This window comes from Pogona vitticeps, chromosome 5, assembly GCF_051106095.1.
Source record: "Pogona vitticeps strain Pit_001003342236 chromosome 5, PviZW2.1, whole genome shotgun sequence".
NCBI classification, from domain to species: Eukaryota; Metazoa; Chordata; class Lepidosauria; order Squamata; family Agamidae; genus Pogona; species Pogona vitticeps.
The window spans coordinates 156322820-156340051 of record NC_135787.1 but is presented as its reverse complement, the minus strand read 5'-3'; the positions used below and the strand labels follow the sequence as shown (position 1 = coordinate 156340051).

General features: G+C 43.4%; 1 protein-coding gene across 1 annotated transcript in view; it reads left to right on the top strand.

The window, feature by feature from the left end:
* Positions 1-4820: 4820 nt before the first annotated feature.
* TMCC3 (transmembrane and coiled-coil domain family 3) overlaps positions 4821-17232 on the top strand; it is a 120556-nt gene continuing 108144 nt past the window's right edge. Inside the window, exon 1 of the mRNA XM_073000278.2 lies at positions 4821-5149. Within this exon, the coding sequence (XP_072856379.2) occupies positions 4952-5149 (198 nt within the window). The 5' untranslated portion in view covers positions 4821-4951. The remainder of the gene's footprint in view (positions 5150-17232) is intronic.

The following is a 17232-nucleotide window of genomic DNA, read 5'->3' as shown; positions in this document are numbered from 1 at the left end:
ATATTGTAAAGGGAGACTTCCCCTTGAAGCTGTTAAATTTGGGTAAATTTGTAGTTTGGCCCCCTCAAATTTAGACTCACTACTGTCAAGGAAAGGCTGATTCATGTCAGAAAAAGCAAATGTTCCCCTTCAGACATTCATGTATATTAATAGTCTTGCTTTTCAAATCAGTTACTAGCTAACGTATGGTGGACCTTATATGATTGGTACTGGATCTCATTTTAATTGTCCTCTCAGCGTAACGTCTTGCGCATATCTCTTAAATGACTGGGCCTACTGGCCGATTTTCATTTTAGCAGAAACACTTCCTCCTTCTCCTGTCTGTGTAAAATATATATATCATCAAACTGAGCATAACACTTCCTACACCTGACAAACTGGTCCAAAAAAGCATATGCCACTTTGTTAGTCTTTAGCTGCCATCAGACCTTTCCTGCGACAAACTAAAAGGGCTGCTTCTATAGAATTTGAGCTTATATTGGCCTTGATGTTTTAAGTTTGTTAGCCTAATACCTTGGCATAAAATGGTGGAATATATTTCCCTCTTTGCTTAATACACATACACAACCCCTATTTTTTCTTGTCTCAAAACATCACAATATTGATCTACATATTTATATAATTTAGTTAATAGAATATTTTTGATACATTTGTCATGTTTCAAGGGTGTACTATTGCTGTTCTCCATAGTTTATGCCAGAAGTGGTGAGTCCTCTCATTCCTGCAGCTGTCTATATACACCTTTAAAAAAACCCTAAGGAGCTGAGAAACCCTCTGGAGCAGATTGTGGGCAGCGTGCAAAGTTGGGTATTGGTTGTTAATCTGTCATTAGATGTTTAACAAATCAGAGGTGTGAAAAGCATCTGTCCAGGTGTTGCTGAAGCACTGTTCCCACCATCCCTGAAGCTTTTGGCAGGTCATCTCCAACAAATTCTGGAAGGCCACAAGCTCTCCACCCCTGTAATTATTATATATTTCAATATATGGAATAAAGACCACAAACGTGTGCACAGTTTTCCTGGAGGTAAGCTGAATACACCAGAACCTACTTCAGGGTAAACATGCATAGAGTCATGCTTTGGCATATTGTCTCTCTTTAGAAAGATACTTGAATTTTTAAAAGTCTGTTTTCTTAACAATAGCATTTTCATCACTATGGATATTTATTTTGTTCCCTCCAACTCAGGTTCATATTGCTTTTAAGTACCGAAACATAAGAGCATGGTACATCTTCACATAATCTCCTCCAAGAAGCAACACAGAAAGGTTGTCATGGTAGCAAAGTCCTCTTTTGCTCCAATCAGATCAATTTGGAGTACAAAACAAAGTGAAGATATAGCAATACCTACTGACCACCCAAATTAGAAGAACAGAGTCTCAGCAGTCAGATGTTCCTCCAGAAAAATAAAAGGAAGTTGTCAGTATCACTTCATCTAAAGCATTACAGCATTATTTGCTTCTAAAAGTATTATTACTAGCTGTTTGATTTATCTTATAAAGTAACTTAGTATACAAAAATAATAATTAGTGTGTCATTGATTCCAACTTATAGCTACCTTTTTCAGGGTTTTCTAGGTGGACAGTACTCAGAAATGCTTCACAATTCCTTTCTTCTGGAGACATCCTGTGACTGTGCAGCTTGCCCAAGGCTCCACAGGCTGGCTCTTCTCCCAGGAATCGCAGTCTGGAATCAGCCTAACTCACTGCATATGGAAAACCCAACACAGTAATAAGCCAGCAACTTTTAGTAATAATTGTTAAGTAAGAACTTAGTTATAACAATTATAACAATTATAAAACTACATCTTCCATGTGCCTTGCATGTCCAAATCAAAGAGAAATTCTAGCTTTTATAGTTTAAAGATAATGCCAAGCATAGTGCCAGGCCAAGATATTTTGCTGCTTAAATCAGAACTGAAGTGCTCACCTCCTTTGCTCGGGATAACAGTTTAAAAAGTCTTATTTGCACAATGGAGACAATTATTTCTTTCTGAATTTTTCACACTTCACATTAAACTGCCTTGCCGTCAAGAAGCACATTTTATGGTTTTAATGTGTTCTGGAAACGATGAGAAGCCATATTTGCTGTCATTATGTGACGTCAGGTTGCCTCTGACTTATGTCAACCCTATGAACACAGGATCTCCAAAATGTCCTGTCCTCAACAGCCTTATTCGGCTTTTGTGGTCTCAAGCCTGTGGCTTCCTTTAGGGAGTCAGTCCATCTCATATTTGGTCCTCCGCTTTTTCTGCTGAGTCCCACCCTTCCCAGCATTATTGTCTTTTCCAGGATATCCTGCCTAGTCGTGATGTGCCCAAAGTAGGACAGCCTCAGTTTCAACTTTTTTGCCTCCGGAGAGATTTCAGATTTTATTTGATCTAGGATCCACTTGTTTGTCTTGCTAGCAGTCAAGGGTATTTACAAAACTCTCCTCCAGCACATTTCAAAAATTTTTTTGCTTTCAGCTTTCTTTTTTGCCCAACTTTGACACCTGTACATGGCGATTCAAGCATGTAGATTACTTATTCTCGAAGGCTTTCATGGCCAGGATCTGATGGTTGTTGTGGGTTTTCCAAGCCGTTTGGCCATGTTCTGAAGGTTTTTCTTCCTAATGTTTCGCCAGTCTCTGTAGCCGGCATCTTCAGGGGACAGGAGTCAGAACTCTGTGCTCTGGTGCAGTTTGTTCAGTATTTATAGCTGTGGGAACAGCTTTTGTCCTTTTCAGGAGATGGGTGATGATGGTGATCAGTGAGATGGGTGATGATGGTGATCACCCAACAAACAGCAACAGAGCATGGACAGAGTTCCTACTCCTGTCCTCTGAAGATGCCGGCCACAGAGACTGGCGAAAAGTCAGGAAGAACAACCTTCAGAACACGGCCAAGGAGCCCAAAAACCCCACAACAACCACCTAATAGCAGTTGGTTTGTATGATTAAAAAGCATGTTTTGAGGAAGCTCAACAAAGATACTTAATAAGAAAATATTTGATTACCAGTACTTATTTTTAAAGTTACATAATACAAATACCTGGTAAGGAAAGGTTTCTGATCACTATGGTGGGGGGGTGGAATGTGTACTATTACTCTGTTCAGCTTTTGTACAGTACATGGAATCAGGGAATAGTGAGAGGCACAGAGCTTTGATTCAAAGGAAGCCCTCTCGTTGTGAACAGTAAAGGGGGCGACAATTATAGCCAGCCCAGGCACCAAAATCCAAAGGCAGTATCAGGCAGTATCAACAAAAAGGGGGAAAGAACAATTGGGATAACATGTGCTAAATACCAACCAATATTGGGAGTATTATATTAATATGTTTCAGAATGATTAGAGCGAATCGCAAACGTTTAAAACTGGAAAAACTGACCATAGCTCTTTACACTGCTACTCCCAATTATACATGCATTTGTCTGTGTCTACATTAATGCTATAGTAAAGGGAGTTTGGTTGTAAAATGTTTGGTTAGTAAATTAATCTCTGTCTTTAGAATCTTTGGCTTATTGTTATTTAGGGCATCTGATCCCAGTCGTTTTTCTCTCCATTAGTATTGCCTAGTCTAGGAACTGGATAAAACTCAGTCCAGGCAGGAGGCATTTTTAATCCCAGAACCAAGGCCACCCTGTTAAGGCTGAGCCAGGGATCTGCCTGGGGCATCAGGTTGAGAGTTGGAAAAGGGCAGCAGACTCCTATTTCGTTTGGCTGTCTGTGCTACTGTTGTATTTTAATCCCAATACGGGGCTGCTTGTGGGCTTTTATTTTTCCCCTCTCTTGACTGGATGTTTCGAGTGGATGAACTTGAGGGACAACATTTTAAAGCCGCTCCGCCTCAGGCAGTCAAATGGCTTTCGCGGACCTCGTCAGGCCTTGATGGGCTTTCGTCTGGGTGGTTTCAACTCCCTTTGAGCGCCTTTTGAGCTATTTATACTAAAGCTCGGCCGTTGCTACAGATAAGGAAGCGAAAGAAACAAGGAAGCGTGGCCGGCCGTGGTGGTTCGTATCTCCTTTCCAACCGGAATAGCGGCTGAGGCGGGTGCAGAAAACTCCCGGGGCGCGACCCGACGGGGAGGCCGGATCGTGCGGCTCACGTGCCGTCGCCTGCACCGCTCCTCTCGGCGAAATCCCAGCGCCAGTGGGAAGGGGCCACAGGTGGACGGGAGAGCGCGCGCTGGGGAGGGAGAAGGACGCCTCCGGTGCCGCTCGGCGCCAAAGGATAGCCGGCACTGGGGACCACTCAAGCGGGTCCCGCTCGGAGTGCGTGCACCATGTGGGCGAAGTCAGCCCGGTAGAGGAGGCAGCTTCGTTTATGAAGCTCTCCCTGAGAAAGGATGGAGTTGCGGTTATTGGAGCTTCTCTCCGCCGTCGCTCCCCCCACCCCCACCCCCACCCCCACCCCCAGACGATTAGCCGAGATGGCTCGTGGCCCAGTTAAGCGCTTCGCCAGCCTCCCACTGTAGCTCTCTGGGAAAGAAAACCCTTCGCCCCTCAGCGCCTCGGCCACTGGCCTCCCGCGGTGCTGATTTCGCAGGGCGCGCGCGCGCGCGCGCAGACATTATTTGCCTCAAGTGCGCTTTTTTTCCCCCCGAGCGCGCGTAAGGGCTCGCGCACTGAGGCGAAGAGAGGCTGGGGGGGTGGTTGGCGGCTGCGGGTGCAATCATCCTCTCTGTCTCGTCCTCCTCTCCCCCCCCCCGCCGCCCCCGCTACTACTCGGTCGCCTGCGCCGAGGTCAGCGGTCGCTACAGGCGGGTTAGCCGAGTTGGCGGCGCTGCCTTCGGGAGCCCGCGGCTGCCTCTCGCGGCTGGTTAGCGCCGGGCGACGCGGGGAAGCGCGGCGTTGGACTGCAAAGCGAGCGGCCGAGCGAACGAGGCAACCCTGGCTCTCGGGGGAGCGACTCTGTGCGTGTCGCCTGCGGGTGCGAGCGAAGGCTCTGGGCTGGAAGCCGCGGCTTCGGCGAGCATGAAATGTGCGCTCCTCGGGCTGGCGAAATCCCCGACCAAAAAATGCGCGGGTGAATGGCCGAGGACTGACCGGCCAGAGGCAGAGGAGGAGGAAGAGGAGGAGGAGGAGGAGGAAGGGCAGCCGCCGCCGGCCGCCCCCACGAACCCTGTTGCTGCCCGGAGCCCCGGCCGCTGCTTGCCCAGCATGTTGCGGAAGGTAAGGCAGCAGCTATCGCTGGTGGGCCCCCCCTCACGTCACTAGCCCGCCATGCCGCCTGGCAAGGAATGGTCGCGAGGGCTGAGCGGAATCCCCCCCCTCGCCGCCGCCTCCCCCCCCGGGGGGGCTCTCTTTCGGTATTGCTGCGCTTCAGGATTACCGACCAGGGGAGGGGCATTTGGGGTAGAGACCCGGGGGACCCTAGGATGGAAATCGCTGTGCTCGGTTCTTCCTCGCGGCCGGTGAAAGCCGAGGAGGGGGGGCGGGCGCACCTTGTCACCCATCCCTCGCCATATGCCAGGCAGGGTTTGAAATACTGTACCGGAGAGGGTGCAACGGGCTGGGTTGGCATGAGAGGAGGAGGAAGAGGAGGAGGCTCCCTTTGAGAAGACGCCTTTGCCTTCCTCGACCGGAATCCTGTCTCCCGGGTAGGCTGCTTTTAGGAAGCCCGCGGGTCCCAGAGCGGGAAGAGCAGGTCCAGGGGAGCGCGAGAGGCGGCGCGGTTTTCCGCCAAGCCGAGCGATGCCCGCCTACCCGCCCGCCGATGAACCCACAGCATTTGTAGCATGTCTTGGATGCCCGAGACGGATCGGGACCTCGAGCTGCCCTGGCTGGCTTTAGCCGTCAGAGCGCGCTGTTTTCTAGATGCGTTGCAGTCGATTCACGAGTTCAATCCTCTGGCTTGCTTCAAAGGGCTTCTCCCCCCACCCCACAGGAAGCGATTTATCTTGCAGTTTCGTGCAGTAAAGTGCCTTTCAGTTTTTCAGAGGATTTCGATGTCATAATAACTCTTCGGTGTTTGGACAGCAAGCTGGTGTAATTAGATTTTAACGCCATCTGTCCAGACCCTTTCATTTCACTTAGTAATTATTATGTCTAGCCTTTGGAGAAAAAAACAACAACACCTCAGAGTGAAACACAAATCCCGCTGAAATCAATGACCAGGCTCCCCATTCATAGAAATGGCATTGCCTTCCTGGCAGTACGTCACTGAATCCTGACCAATGTATCAGGCTGTTCTATTGTTTAAATTATATAAATATCTTGTCTACCCAGACAGTATATATATGATAGGGAGCATCAGCTGTTTTAATTTCTTCATGTGGCTACTTGTAATGATGGGGGTTGGCTGGGGATGGAATCCAGTGTGAATTCTTATTTGATACATTATCTAACTTTATTGTTTAGTTAAGTTGTGTCTGACTCTTCAGGACTCCGTGGACCAGAGCATGCCAGGCCCTCCCGTCTTCCACTGCCTCCCGGAGTTGGGTCAAATTCATGTTGGTAGCTTCGATGACACTGTCCAACCATCTCATCTTCTGTCAACCCCTTCTCCTCTTCCCCTCACACTTTCCAAACATCAGGGTCTTTTCCAGGGAGTCTTCTCTTCTCATGAGATGGCGAAAGTATTGGAACCTCACCTTCAGGATCTGTCCTTCCAGTGAGCACTCAGGCTTGATTTCCTTTAGAATGGATAGTTTTGTTCTCTTTGCAGTCCAGGGGACAATCAAGAGTCTCCTCCAGCACCACAATTCAAAAGCATCAATTCTTCAGGCAGTCAGCCTTCTTTATGGTTCAGCTCTCACTTCCATACATAGCTACAGGAAAAACCATAGCTTTGACTATGCGGACCATTGTCGGCAAGGTGACGTCTCTGCTTCTTAAGATGCTGTCTAGGTTCTTCACTTCCACTGTGTATTCATAAGGGATTTGGTTTAGATTATACCTTAGCCCAGTGGTTTTTCCTACTTTCTTCAGTTTAAGCTTGAATGTTGCTATAAGAAGCTGATGATCAGAGCCACAATCAGATCCAGGTCTTATTTTTGCTAACTGTATAGAGCAGGGTTGTCCAACCTTTCACCTTCCCTGGACCACATTAGAAGATGAAAATTTGGGTTGGGCCGCATGGGGGGCAGCACTGACTCTTCATGACCCTATGGATCTCCGCAGCCCCGCTCCAAGCACGCTTACCGGCAGCTGCGATCTCAGACAGCAGAGGCTTCCAGCTTCGACTCTGGTGGCTTTATGGAGCTGGGAGGGGGTCCATCTATTGATAGGGATGGCGCAATGCAGTCACGCAGACCCCCTCTCCCCTCCCCTCCTACTCCTTCCTTCTCTCCCCTCCTACCGTTGTGGCCAAACTTTTCTGTTGTTCCTTTTATCTCATGACTCTCTACTTTAGCCTTCCAGTCCCCTATAATGAAAAGAACGTCTTTCTTTGGTGTCAGTTCTAGAAGGTGTTGTAAGTCTTCATAGAATTGGTCAATTTCAGCCTCTTCAGCATCAGTGGTTAATGCATAAACTTGGATTACTGTGATGTTGAAAGGTCTGCTTTGGATTCGTACTGAAATCTTTCTATCATTTTTCAGATTGTATTCTGTTACAACTTTTCCCACTTTTTTGTTGACTATGGGGGCTACTTCATTTGTTCTACGGGATTCTTGCCCACAATAGTAGATATGATAATCGACTGAATTGAATTTGCCCAGTCCCGTCCATTTTGGTTCACTGATGCCCATGTCAATGTTTATTCTTGCCATCTCGTGTTTGATCACATCCAGTTTACCAAGGTTCATAGATCTTACATTCCAGGTCCCTATGCAGTATTTTTCTTTGCAGCATCGGACTTCCATTTCATTTCCAGGCGCATCTGCAGCTGATCGTCCTTTTGGCCTTGGCCTAACCACTTCATTAGCTCTGGAACTACTTGTACTTGTCCTCTGCTCTTCCTCAGTAGCATGTTGGATGCCTTCTGACCTGAGGGGCTCATCTTCCAGTGTCGTATCTTTTAGCCTTTTGTTTCTGTCCATGGAGTTTTCTTTGCAAAGATACTGTAGTGGCTTGCCAGTTCCTGCTCCAGGTGGATCACATTTAGTCAGAACTCTCCACTATGACCTGTCTATCTTGGGTGTCCCTGCACAGCATAGCCCATAGCTTCTCTGAATTACTCAAGCCCCTTCACCATGACAAGGCAGCAATCCATGAGGGGGATTATCTGACTAGCACCGCGTAAATCTAGTTCATACATGTGCAGAGAGTTAGGGACAAAGGTTTTACGAATGGTACAGTCCTTTCTCATCCCACAGTTGTGTAAGATTATTCAACAGTCACTCAACATTATCTGAAATCCAAAGGAATAACTATGTTAATCTTCAGTCTTGCAGGAAACCAAGGAAACAGCCTTTTGGAACTTTTAATATTAAGAAGTTTTATTTGCTGTAAGCTTGTCTGGACTGTAGCCCACTTCTTCATGTCCATGGAGCATAACCTCAGCAGACAGATCCTTTACACATATGCGGAGGGAGAGAAATGTGAATATAACATAAGTGGGAAAGCCCTGACTTGGTTTATCCACCAAACATGCTTACTTTCTGTTTGGCTGTTTGGATGACAGCCTATTTCTTTAGCATTTTCCCCACTTTGTTTCTTTGCAAATCTTGGTTTTCCACTCATTTTGCTGATGCCTTCATCTTGTCCTTCTGTGTCTCAGTTTTGGCTATTATCCTGGCAGCACTCAGTAGTTGAATTTGCTGTTGGAAAGAATAACCACCTTGTGTTCAGAAATAAACATTTCCAGATGTTTAGCCTTTTATTGTTTGTACAGTGGTGCCTCGCTAGACAGTTACCCCGCATGACAGTTTTTTTTGCTAGACACTGACTTTTTGCGATTGCTATAGCGATTTGCAAAACAGTGAATACTATGGGGGAATTTCGCTGGACAATGTTTGGTCCCTGCTTCACAAACCAATTTTCATTAGACAACGATTTTGACAGCTCCCTCCGTGCTGGTAAAATGGGTGTTTTCGGGACCTAAGCTTCGCAAGACAGCTATTTCAACAGCTGATCGGCAGTTCGCAAAGCGGCTTTCCTATGGCCAATCTTCGCTAGACAATGACGATTCTTCCCCATTGGAACGCATTAAACAGGTTTCAATGCATTCCAATGGGGAAATGCTTTTCGCTAGGCAATGATTTCGCTAAACAGTGATTTCAGTGGAACGGATTATCATCGTCTAGCGAGGCACCACTGTAAATGGTTAAACTTTTGACAAGCAGATTGTATTAACATTGTCTGGGTAAGCATTTTGCATATAAAAAACAAGAATGAAGAATGCTGTTCTGGTGGGGAGTTTTGAGATGTGCCCTGAAGCCAGGGGATGTCCCATATGCTTTGTGAAGCTGAAGAGGCTGACAATTATGGATAGCAGTTTCAGTTCTGTGATGCTCAGGTGTTTTGAAATGAGGGCTGTACTGTTCATTTGCTCTGTGCAGCTGGGTATTTTTTGAGTGCTAAAGTGCTAGAAGATCATGGCTTTCTCACTGTCCATGTAATTGTCGACATTTATGGATATAATTTGTGATGTCCAGCAGAGAATTCATGTGCTTCCAAAATGGTTATTAACACTGCAACTGGATGTGTGGGTTTTCATTTGTCCTATAGACTTGGGAGCTAAGGGAAGTTATTTAGTAAAATGCATTTTAAATCATGATTTTAATTTGATCGCCATGACTAGGATGGTGCAGTCCTTTTTCATCCCACAGTTGTGTAAGGTTATTCCTGGCTGTGCCAGGTTAAAGAGCGAGCACTCAGTTTTTAGTGAATGAATCAAGTGTAGTGGTTTGCACAATTGCAACATACATTCTCCTACGGAAATGGGCATGCAGCAATATGGTTAAAAGTAAAAACTTATGCATGGCTGCTCAGAAGAAAATTCTATTAATTTAAATAGCATCCCCACCCCCACCGCAGACATCTGTGTACAGCAGGGATGGAGAAGCTGCAGCCCTCCATAAGGTGCTGGACAAAAAAAAACCCGTAGCTATTTACCATTGGTCATGGAGGCTGAGACAGATGGGATTTCTAGTTCAGCCGTATCTGGAGGGACACAGTGGGAGCATTTGGAGCACTTGACAGGCACTTTAGAATCAGAACCCTATTTCAGATTTGAAATGTGGCAGCTTATACATAACAGAGGGTGGTTATGTTGGGTTCAACAGTACCTTCCATTTGCCAATCACTCTTTCTAGCATTTGCCTGGAAGTAAATCCAGTTGGTATCAAATGAATAGGCGACTTGATCAATGTATCTATGAGGTTGGGAGCTTAAGGCCATAAAACTTTCTCATGTACACTTAAAGCTCTTCTCACTGTTTGCTATAAAAATTCAGTTGCCATGGATTCCCGTACTTAAACTAATCTCAGTTGCAGTCACTGAGTCAAACTGCTAGCAGAAGTTATCACTGATGGTTCCTTTGAAGCTTAAGTAACCTTCCCTTAAGTGAACGAAAAGGTTATATTTCTAGGACTTCCAGGCAGCTAAGAACAATGATTTTCAGTCTTATATTGAAACAGAGAAAGTGCATTGGCGTCACCTACGCCGTGCGGGGATTGCTTTAATGAGGACAGCTTGTTTTTGCCTCTTACAAGGCCAAAAAAATAAGGCTTGAGAAAGCCTTGCGCTATCATCAGGGTTTGTTGTTGTGTAGTGTGATGCCTTTGTCCACATCTTTTGCATAGCCACAAATTATTTCACTTCCATGACAGAAAATTTTTTATCAGAAAACACGACTTGTCCTTACTCATTTTATATAAAATAGACACCTGTCATAATAATGACTTTTAACAGAAGAATACAAAGTGACATATTTTTTTAATTGCAGCTGCTTAGAAAAAGAGTGAAGAAAGGGCGGTTGAGATGAAAAGGAGATTTGTAAGGATGTCTTTTTCCACAGTGTCATTTTATCTTCAGAGACGATAGCTTTATCTTTTTTTTTTTTTTTTGGGAGGGGGGTTCTAATCCAACCTTTATAGAATGTAATGGGCTTTTTAGTATTTTATGGTTAATGCATATACAGTTCGGGAGCCAAGAAGATGTCAGAAAATATAGTTCCTTCCTTCTTGATGCTATATTCATAAATGTCAATCTGTGCTTGATATTTCCACACTGAAAGTAAACATCCCAAAGGGACACTCTACTTCACACTCTAACGGCACCCTAATGACACTGTTTAGAGATACTTCCATAAAGAAGACCTGACTCTGCAAGGCCTTGATGTGTCTGAACTGGCCTAAGCAGAAAGAAACTTTTCTAGATGATTACCACTCTGCCGTTGTATCCTGTTGTTTAGTGTACTAAACCCCACTAGAGTAAGACCTCAGAATCAATGGTGAGTCAATTCCTCTGTATTTTCCATTGATTCAAATGAGTCTCCTCTAACTATGATTTACTTTAGTATAGTAAGTTGCAGGTAGAGTAGGCCCATTTGAATCAATGGAACTTACAGAGGAATTGACTCCTCTGGGCCTACTTTAGTGCAATTTACTATGCTGAGCAAAGGATTTCTCCTACATAGCGAATGGGAGAATTCTTTAGGAGACTTTTTACATTCTTACTGCTTCAGTAGGTTTCTCTCTCAAATTCAAAGTAACATTCATAAGAACATAAAAGCTCTGCTGGGTCAGGCCAAGAGCCCATCTAGTCCAGCTTCCTGTATCTCACAGTGGCCCCACCACATGCCTCTGGGAGCACATGAGACAACTAGATAGCTGTCTCCTGATACCGCTCCCCTGCATCTGGCATTTTGAGATACAGTACCTTCCTTCTGGAGATTGTACATCCGCATCATGGCTTGTAACCTGTGATGGACCTTTCCTCTAGAAATCTGTCCAATCCCCCTTTAAAGGCATCTAGGCCAGATGACATCTCCACATCCTGTGGCAAGGGGTTCCACAGACTAACAACACACTGGGTAAAGAAATAATTTCTTTTTTCTGTTCTCACTCCTCCAACACTCCATTTGAGTGGATATCCTCAGGTTCTAGTATTGTGTGAGAGGGAAAAGAGCTTCCCTCTATCCACTTTATCCACCCCTGCATAATTTTATATGTCTCAATCATGTCCCCCCTCAGGTGCCTTTTCTTTAGACAAAATAGCCCCAAATGCTGTATCCTTTCCTCATAAGCCCAGTAATAATTTTAGTTGCTCTCTTCTGCATCTTTTCCAGTTCTGCTATGCAGCAAGTAATGCACAGAAAGGTGCCAGTGCATTAATTGGGTGTTTGTACACCAAAGGGGGACAATATGTGCCATCTGTACTAAAAGTATTCAAGACAAAAATTATAACCTAAATGCTCTATGGCTCCCAAATATTTGCACACTCCAACATGCATCGCCTCGAGCTGGTACAGACAAAATTCTTGAGGGCTGCTTTTGCAGTTCCCTCATGCACGGTCAACAGAACACTGAGATTGGAGGCAGAGTTAGTTTCTGTTAGAACACGGGCAAAAATTCAGATGCTTAGTTGTTGGTTAAAGTTAATTTTTTTGCCTGGTAGGTTTGGCACCATTGATATTATTAGACACCTTCTACTCGGAATGGAAGCGTTTCCGGAGTATGGAATTGACTCAGATAGGTTTTTCTCCCAGTGTTCTTGTAACAATGGGTTACACAGATGCTAAAGCAGTCCTAAAATAAAGGATCCAGGATATAGAACTACAAGAACACTTAGGCTTGCCAAACAGACTCAGTGCAGTATGAAATGGAAACTTTAAATCTCCTGTCTATCTGTCCAATTTAACACTCCCTAAGTTTAGAAGAGCCTTCACTCTAGCGAGATTCTATCTTCTGCCCTCTAAACTTTTAGAAGGAAGATTATAAGGTATCCCCTACACTGAATGTTTATGCCCTTCTAATAGGGAAGAGATTGAATCTGTGGGACATGTTTTGTTACGAGGCTCATTTTATCAAGACCTGTGAAGGTCTTTTCTACTGTACATTCTACAGAAATTTCCTGGGAAAAATACAAATTTCTATATAACTTTGCTGCTTTCAGACAAAGTCCCAGACATTACTCTACAGGTGCCTAAATGCTCTTCTGCTGTAATATCATACCGTAGCCTCCTATCCTTGTGAGGCTACTTGTCGCCCTGGCCTAACGTTATGTCAATGAACTTTCAATGATGCAATAATGGCTTTTGTCCTATGTTTAATCTGTGCTTGTTTACTATGTTATTTGATGTCTTAAAGGAAGATGTTAACATGGAAGTTAATGTTTTTAAAGAGGATCACCTGTTTTTAGAAGTTATGGAAATTATATTTTAATTGTAATATATCTTAATTGTAATATATTGCTTGTCTTTGACCATAAATAAAGAATTTATATCTTTTTTGAGGTGCGGTGACCAGAACTGTACGCATAATTCCAAATAGTGCTTTCTTTTTTCAACTTTCAATCACGAGTGGGGGAGGGCACACACAAAACACTGGGATTCTAAAGACTAACAGATTTATTCAGCCCCCGCTTTTGTGGACACTTCAGGTACTGTAGATTTTGATACACAAAAGCTCATACAAACAGATTTATCAGCCTTTAAGCTGCCACAATATTTTGCCATGTTTTTTCCCTTTTTTCTTTTCTCCTCTTTAATTTTTTCAACATGCTGAAACAGACTAATACAGCAATTTCTTTGGAAAGTTTATTTGTTTATATAGTATTTTTTATATCCAGTGGAGCAATTAGCCACATATTCAGGCTGTTTCCTAATACACAACATTGTGTTGATGCATGATTCTGAGTTGTCTCTTAAATGGATTTCTGCCACTGGTTGTAATGTCTGTTGTGCTTGGCATTGAATTACAGTGGTGCCTCGCATTACGACGTTAATTCGTTCCACTGAAATCGCTGTAGAATGAAAACGTCATAATGTAAAATTAAAAAGCTCATAGAAACGCATTAAAATCTGATTAATGCGTTCCTAGGGGCTTGAAACTCACCGTCCAGCAAAGATCCTCCATAGCGCGGCCATTTTCGCTGCCTGTGCAGCGAGGAATCCGTCCCAGAAAAGAGCAGGGAGCCATGTTTTTCCCGGCCATTTTGAAACTGGTGATCAGCTGGCCGAAAATCATCGCTTTGCGAGAATCAGTTCCCGAAGCAGGGAACCGATCGCAAAGCGAAATTCCCCCATAGGAAACATCATTTTGCGATCACTTTTGCAATCACAAAACCTTAAACGTAAATCGATTTCGTCATAAAACGGAGCGCTCGTAATGCGAGGCACCACTGTATAACAATTATGCTTGAACATTCACATGTTTATGATGGAAAATTTTGAACATGTTGCCTTGTAAAATGTAAGGTCGTCACAGGTGGGTCATATATACTGACAAAATGAATGGCAAAGATACATACTGGGAAGTGGATGCAACCATGGTGCCTCCTGAATGGTAAATCAATTAGTTTATTGCATGCATGTTTAAGTATTTTATTCAGTTTGTGAACCAGCCTGGGGGTGGGGCCTAGGGGTGGGACTTCCTGCTTTAAAAGAGTGTGTCCCAGGATCTGGCCTTAATATGGTAAATAGGAAAGCCAATTAGATTTGCATAAGCCGGGGAGTCAGGAAAGTTTTAAGGATCAGATCATACTTTTGCACTATTAAAGAGCAGGCCGGGTAGGTGAGGCTTGTCAGCCATGGAAGGCAGCCCATCTAGGAGAAGGAAAACTCCAATTTCAAACCTCCGCTGGCTTGTGGCTATATCCACTCATGGAAAAGGCTTCAGGAGTTAACCTCGAGGCAAAATCCGGAGCTGGAGTCCCGAAGGCAGCATGTGTCGTTCTGCCAACTCCTGCGACATTGCTGGAACCAGTTGTATTGGCTCTTGCCTTTCCATTGGACCATTTCAGCAATGTGGAGAGGGGGGATCTGCTGCTTGGGTAACAGCCTATCCTCCATATTACCTTACCCGGGCTTCATGCTCTGGAGAGGACACTCCTCGATTCAGAGCATGTTACCATAGTCTCTCAAGACTGAAGGATGCCTATGCCCGATACTGTCTATCAAACTTTCTCAATCAAAGTGGAAGCCATACTTTGCAAACAAAAATTCCAAGACTGCTGATTTTTTTTGCTCATATACTTTAACAAGCTAAAAGGAGTTTGAGGAAGAAAATTTGTGTGAAAAACCTTTGCTTTGCTTTTCTAAATACTGTACTGTACTTTCCTTTTCATTGATCTACAGCTTTATGCTGTTAAAAAAGATGAAGAAATAAAAGTTGAATGTTTAGTCAAAGGTTAATCTAATGAGAAATCAGTGGGATGTTACCCATGACAAACTTAAATCCCATTGGTTTCAATTGACCTTAGGTATTACTCAAGACAAAATTCAGGCTACAGATTTCTTCCTGAGTTGTCCCTAGCCAGAATAAGATTACCTAAGGATTGTGGTGTTATATTTTCAGTCCAATATTAATATATGGCTCCATGGCCACATCACAAAGCAGATCAAGAGTAATAGTGGGACGTTTTGCCTTCTCTGCGAAGGATTTTTGATTATGTCATGAACTAATTTTTGATAGGAATTCTAATAATTTTTCTGTAAAATGGCAGATCCTCTTACAATTCTGTAAACTGCTGAGGACTGGGAAGCAAAGGGTAGCAATACATAAAATATTTTCAAACGGACAGATAAAAAGTGGAATCCTGCAAGAACCTGTGTTTGGGCTAGAGATATATAACTTAGTCAATAATTATGTGGAGTCCAAAGGAGTTGGGATGGTGCTCCTTCAATGGCAAAATCTTGAATAATCTTACAACAAAATAGCAAAGGATGTTCAATAGATCGGCACGCATTTGCATCAAAAATAGTAACTTAATGACTATATTGGCCAGAATTAAATTTGTGCAGCATAGACCCAAATTTACATAATTAGTATGAACAATTGTTCTGGCTGGCTGTCAAGCATATGGACATACATCTACTTGGTTGTGTGCTAGGACATGGAATAGATGGCCAAAAAAGTGCAAAAAAAACTTGCAGAATTTCCATTATACATATGTTGCTTTGCAATAGGATTCTGGCCATTTACTGCTTTTGAATTGGCTACAACTACATAGGATAGAGATGTAACCCTTTCCTAACACAGCAAAATGGAAGCAATTGCGTGTGGCTTTTAGTTTAGGAAAAACGCTTTAAAACTGAAACATCCCTCTAAAATTAAGAAGATTATGTTATAATCTCTGTGTGTTGCACAGACTTGGACTCTAATAAAATCTGTAATGGAAAAAGTAGCAAAAATTTAGAGCATTGGAAGAACATGCTAAAGATCAGACTAATAAGTAAAGTAAGAAATCAGGTAATTAAAGAAAATACAAAAATGATACATGTAAAAGAACAAATAGCATCATTCAAATGGAAATGAACAAGGCATATAAAGGAGATGAGTGATGTACTGAAGAAATATATCCATAGTGACCTTGGATTTGAAGGATGTGTAGAGGAAAACTGTGGACTAAATGGCTGGATGATTTTAAAAGATTAGCAGGCATGTATTAGAATAGCATGAAACAAAAATTTGTGCTAGCAGAAAGGGAAGGCCTATATCCAACATTGGATGTCAGTGGGTTAATAAAGAAGATATTAAATTTATGATGGTATGAAGAACGTGCATGGGAAATATGCTTTTCTCTCTTGCAGTATTAGCGCTTGGAGTAATCCAATTAGGTTTATTAGTAATGTTTGCCAAAGTGCTATTTCTAAAAAAAAAAAAGGAAAAGTATAATGAACTTATGACGGTTATGATGGTCACTAACTTAGGTGGCCAGACAAATAGATGTAGAGCTTGGAAGAGTTACATTTTTGGATTACAAACCACACTGGCCAGGAGATTCTGGGAATGTTAGTCTGAAAAAGGACTATTTTCAAGCTCCCAGTTCATAGGAGTAAAAGTCAGCCAGCAACTGTTCGCCAGGTTTCTTCAGTGAACCTACATATAAAGAAGCCTTTTGCCTCAGATGTGCTGTGGGGAGAACCACTGCCTTCATTTCATGCTGACGACATTTTCTAGAAGCCTTTTGGATATGTGTTTTTGGAAACAGGAGTCTGGGCTATAGTATGAGCCGTTCACTTGTTCTAAGAGTACAGTTCTTTAGTTCTTGGCGCAAGTGGTTCTTCTATTGGCCTGGTCACAGAGAGAACTTGGCTGCACAGTTTGATAAGAAAATGCTATATTTGGCAAGAATCTGTTGCTGCAATACATAGGAAATGAGATAAATCACTTTCTGGCAAATCATGCAGTACATTTGGCTAGACA